General features: G+C 49.5%; 1 protein-coding gene across 1 annotated transcript; it reads left to right on the top strand.

Annotated features, from left to right (window-relative positions):
• The first annotated feature begins 492 nt into the window (after positions 1-492).
• On the top strand, positions 493-2,871 carry HSPA2 (heat shock protein family A (Hsp70) member 2). The gene has a single exon (XM_065839625.2). It carries the CDS (start codon positions 578-580, stop codon positions 2,480-2,482), a length of 1,905 nt encoding a protein of 634 aa, XP_065695697.1. The 5' UTR covers positions 493-577; the 3' UTR covers positions 2,483-2,871.
• The last annotated feature ends 2,599 nt before the right edge of the window (positions 2,872-5,470 follow it).

Raw genomic sequence — 5,470 nt, 5'->3', positions numbered from 1 at the left:
CCCCTCCCGCCTCAACCCCCGCGCCCCTCAGCGGGAGACAAAACCGGGGGAGGAGGGAGGGGCGCGCGACCCAGCCCACCCCGCCGCGGCGAACCCCGCCCCGATCGGGGCTGCCCGATCACCATTGGGTAACGCTGACGTCAATCCCCTAACGTCCACTGGAACTTTCCAGCAGCGTTTCGAGGAGGGGGCGGGGCGAATGCGAAACGCGAGTGCTGATTGGGCGGGGGTGGTGGCGCAGATTGCAAGCCGAGACGGCTCGAGAAAAAACCAGGAAGAAGAACGGCCTGGCCGCCGTGCAGAAGGGAGGGTTGGGCTTGACGAGTGGGCGCCACGCTTCTGATTGGCTAAGAATCTGGGGGCGGGCGCTCCTCGGCGACTCACGGTCGCGATTGGTCAGTGGTTTGGTAGGCGGGCGTCTAGATTGGCCAGCAGGGTTCTGGCAGGTTCCAGAAGACGGCTGAGCGGGCTATAAAGCGAGCGGGAGCGACGCGGTCCCGGCACATCGCGCCGCGGCAGCAGAGAGAGCGGGCGGCGGGACAGCGAGTGAGCAGCCGAGCAGAGAAAAACCGTCACCATGTCTGGCAAAGGGCCGGCGATCGGCATCGACCTGGGCACCACGTACTCCTGCGTGGGTGTCTTCCAGCATGGCAAAGTGGAGATCATCGCCAACGACCAGGGCAACCGCACCACACCCAGCTATGTGGCCTTCACTGATACCGAGCGCCTCATCGGGGACGCTGCCAAGAATCAGGTGGCGATGAACCCCACCAACACCATCTTTGATGCCAAGCGTCTCATCGGCCGCAAGTATGACGACCCCACGGTGCAGGCTGACATGAAGCATTGGCCCTTCCGCGTGGTGAACGAGGGTGGCAAGCCCAAGGTGCAGGTGGAGTACAAGGGCGAGATGAAGACCTTCTTCCCAGAGGAGATCAGCTCCATGGTGCTTACCAAGATGAAGGAGATTGCGGAGGCCTATCTGGGGCGCAAGGTACAGAATGCTGTCATTACAGTGCCTGCTTACTTCAATGACTCCCAGCGCCAGGCCACCAAAGATGCTGGCACCATCACTGGCCTTAATGTGATGCGTATTATCAACGAGCCTACAGCAGCTGCTATAGCCTATGGCTTGGACAAGAAAGGTACCCGGGCTGGTGAGAAGAATGTGCTCATCTTTGACTTGGGAGGGGGCACTTTTGATGTGTCCATCCTTACCATTGAGGATGGCATCTTTGAGGTCAAGTCCACAGCTGGTGACACCCATCTCGGTGGGGAGGACTTTGACAACCGCATGGTGAACCATTTTGTGGAAGAATTCAAACGTAAGCACAAGCGTGACATTGCTGGCAACAAGCGAGCAGTGAGGCGGCTGCGTACGGCTTGTGAGAGGGCGAAGCGTACCCTCAGTTCTTCCACGCAAGCTAGCATTGAGATTGACTCCCTCTATGAGGGCATCGACTTCTACACCTCCATCACTCGTGCCCGCTTTGAGGAGCTCAATGCCGATCTCTTCCGTGGCACCCTGGAGCCAGTGGAGAAGGCCCTGCGTGATGCCAAGCTAGACAAGGGCCAGATCCAGGAGATCGTGCTGGTGGGTGGCTCCACTCGTATCCCCAAGATCCAAAAACTGCTACAGGACTTCTTCAATGGCAAAGAGCTCAACAAGAGCATCAACCCTGATGAGGCTGTTGCTTATGGCGCTGCTGTACAAGCTGCTATCCTTATGGGAGACAAGTCTGAGAATGTGCAGGATCTGCTTCTGTTGGATGTCACCCCTCTGTCCCTGGGCATCGAGACAGCTGGGGGAGTGATGACAGCTCTCATCAAGCGCAACACCACCATTCCCACCAAACAAACCCAGACCTTCACCACCTACTCAGACAACCAGAGCAGCGTCCTGGTCCAGGTGTATGAGGGTGAGAGGGCTATGACGAAAGACAACAACTTGCTGGGCAAGTTTGACCTAACGGGCATCCCCCCAGCACCCCGTGGGGTCCCCCAGATCGAGGTCACTTTCGACATCGATGCCAATGGTATCCTGAATGTCAGCGCTGTGGACAAGAGCACGGGTAAGGAGAACAAGATCACCATCACCAATGACAAGGGTCGCCTTAGCAAGGATGACATCGACCGTATGGTGCAAGAAGCAGAGAAATACAAAGCGGAGGATGAAGCTAACAGAGATCGGGTGTCAGCCAAGAACTCCCTCGAGTCCTACACATACAACATGAAGCAGACAGTGGAGGACGAAAAACTGAAGGGAAAGATCAGCGACCAGGACAAGCAGAAAGTGCTCGACAAGTGCCGGGAGGTGGTTTCTTGGCTTGATCGCAACCAGATGGCGGAGAAGGAAGAGTATGAGCACAAGCAGAAAGAGCTGGAGAAACTCTGCAACCCGATCGTCACAAAATTGTACCAGGGAGCTGGAGGGGCTGGGGCAGGTGGCTCCGGTGGCCCAACCATTGAAGAAGTCGATTAAAGAGGACTGAAGTATAGACTGGTTTATGGACAGTCACTCCATTCTTTGCTTTGTATTTTTTTTTTTCTAACGTTTAAAGAAAACGTCCTTGCCGATAACAGAGTTTATTCTGTTGGGTGTGTATAAAGGCAGATCTGTCAGCTTGGTTTTGATAAATGGGAAAGCACGTCCTGCTTTATAAGGTTAGTAATAGACAAGTTTTGTTAATTCAGATACAGCTGTTTGTACTCTGGATGTTTGTCTCTATTCAAGTGTCTCTTCTAAAGTAACCACTTGACTGTTGCAGTTGACAAGTTTCAATTTATGCATGAAAATCTTTACAGATTAAAAAAAATGCCACATTTGGCTTCTGGAAATTTTGGTAATAAATAAAACATTTAAAGCATAAACCTATCTTCCTTTCTGTGAAGGGGCAGTAGTGGGGTGGGGGTTTGGGGGGGTGGGGAATGAGGGAAACCTTCCTTGCACTGTCTGTGGCTCCCGAGCTCTGTTTTTTTGCCCCCCTGAGGTGGGTGCCTGTGGCTGGTGGGCACAACCCCTGGCACGGTTGCTGGGGAAAAGTTTTCTGAGCTGGTGGTGTTTGTTTTTGGGCAGGACCTGCTCTTTGCCCAAAACTCGTGGCTTGGGCTGTGGTGCCCAGTTCAGCTGCGCCGGCAGTGGAAACGTGTGGGGGGGGTTTGTTGTGTTCATGTCACTGAAATAAAACAGTGGGGAAATGAGAATAACAAAAACAGTCCTTCTTGGCAGGCAGCTGGGCTTGATAAAATAGAGACTGGTTGTGGCCAGCTATATTAACTGCTGAGTTATTCTTGGGTTGCTAGTGCGCAAGCTGAGCTTTCAATATTTTTACTGAATGTGTTGGTTTTCCTCTCCTAAGAGATCAAAAGTACAGCTGCTGAGGTCCCTGAGAGCCCTGAGAGCTGAATGAGGAGCTGGGATGCTGAACTTGATAGGACAGGCAAAATTTGTAGGAGTTAAACTTGTCTGGTTTTACTACATGCCATCTCCAGAGCTCTTAATTTGTTTCGGAGGGCAGAAAAGCACAGAGTTGAGAGTCTGAGGAGCTGCAGATTAATTAGCTCTAATGGAGGAGGCTGATGACATGCACATTTTGGACTGGCTTGTCCTTTAAGGGAAAAAACTGCAGAGCAGTGGGCAGCTGAAGGAACCGTCTGCTATGTTGTTGTTTGGTTGTTCGTTAGTAAGTGGGAGTGTTGGTGAGCTGGAAACAGGGCAGGCGCTGCCCTCCTGCCTCTCCATCCTGCAAAGAACTTCCATGACGTTCCTTAAACTTGTAGGCAATGTATATTAAAAAAAAAACTATAAAAATATTCTGTGATGAGAAGGCAGACAAAAAGAAACTTATTTAGTATTTAATGATCAGTGGAGATATAAGACTCTGGTTTACTACATGGGTTTCTCTCGGCTGGTTTGCCAGGGGAATGAGAGGCTTGTAAAAAGCCTGTTTGATCAGCTGTTGTCGCAAATGATTCAAAACCACTGCGAGTTTATCGAACGGTTCGTCAGTAAGTGGTGGTGCCATCACAGGGAGACCGGAGAAGTGAGTTACAGCAACCCCAGCACCTGCTGGGGGCTCCCCTGAAATCTGGGGTGCTGGAATCAGGCTGGGTACGGTTGGTGCTTATATACACAGCATCTTCCTGGCTATCAGCTGCTTGATTTCCATGCTGTAATGTATATAGGACCCCTGAGAATGAGAAAATAACCGTGACTAAATATTTTTTTTTCCTTGGAGCTAATAGGTAAATATGTTTATGAATATCAGTAGATTATCTGTAAGTGAAAAGTTGTTGCTGCAAAGTGTAATATTTTGGCAGAAACACGCTTCCTAATCAAAATCCCACTACTATGGGATGACCATAAGGATTAGGCAGCACCCTGTTCAAATGTTCTTTTATTAAGTGACTGCTAATTGCCCATGCCACATAGTTTCCTTTACGTTTCAGCCCTTGGTGTGCATTCCTCAGCATCGCTTCCCAGTTATTAAACACATTTTTTTGTTGTTTTCCCCAAACGTCTGTTAAAGTGTATTGCAGAGCTAATGTAGCCAGATGTGTGCAGCAGTTTGTCACACGCTTGTGCTGTCATCTGTCCTTTTCCCCCACCTCAGCCACTGCTGCTCTGAGCCTCTTTCAGCAGTGGGGCAGAAGCGGGGTCCCCATTCTGATGGTTAAAATACCCCAGGGGCTGAGGACATGAACAGGTTAACACTGGAGTAATTGTATATTTCTTTTTCCTAGGAAAGGGTTATTTTTTTTTACTATGGACACACATAGACTGTGTGTGGGATATGTAAGGAACAAGAAACTTCTGACTTAGAGGACCGGAAAAATATCTGAAGTCTCAAGGTGCAAAGTAGCCTTTAAAATATGTGAACAACCCCTCAAAATGCAAGAGGCAGAAAACTTGAAGGGCTCAGAGCTAGGTTCCTTGCGTAGTTTATGAAACAAAGAATAACTTCACATTGCTTTTCGGTGTTTTGTACTTACTCTAGAGCAAAACTCCGATCCTGTTTCAATTAGTGGAAATTTGCCACTGACTCCAGTGGGTCTACATATTTTCCCTTGGTTTCTTAAAGAAATAAAGTAAATGTCAGAGGGGAAAATGCTGCTTCTTGTTTGTAAATAGGTGTATTTGGTGTGTGCATGTAGTTCTGGGGAGCAGTTGCACGTTTCAAATGAATTTGGCAAAGTCAGGAAAATAATCTTGTCTAAAATCTGCAGTATCATTGCTTCCACAACTCAGTGTCTCTCCTCCTTTGCACTGCCCTGACTCACAGGGAAAACCATCTCCTTCTGTCAAAATCCTGGGCTCCTGAGCTTTGCTTATTCTTAAAACAGGGCTGCATGAAAGACCAAACCCATAGGAAGGATATAAAGTGGTTATAACTTCGTAGCACTTATATAACTACAGTGTTAGCTTTTGACAGCTCCTTGTATTTGCTGATTGAGTTTATATGAATGGTAC

Source organism: Patagioenas fasciata, chromosome 5 (assembly GCF_037038585.1).
Source record: "Patagioenas fasciata isolate bPatFas1 chromosome 5, bPatFas1.hap1, whole genome shotgun sequence".
Taxonomy (NCBI): domain Eukaryota; kingdom Metazoa; phylum Chordata; class Aves; order Columbiformes; family Columbidae; genus Patagioenas; species Patagioenas fasciata.
Note: the sequence above shows the minus strand (reverse complement) of the source record. Positions and strands in the feature narration are given on the sequence as shown.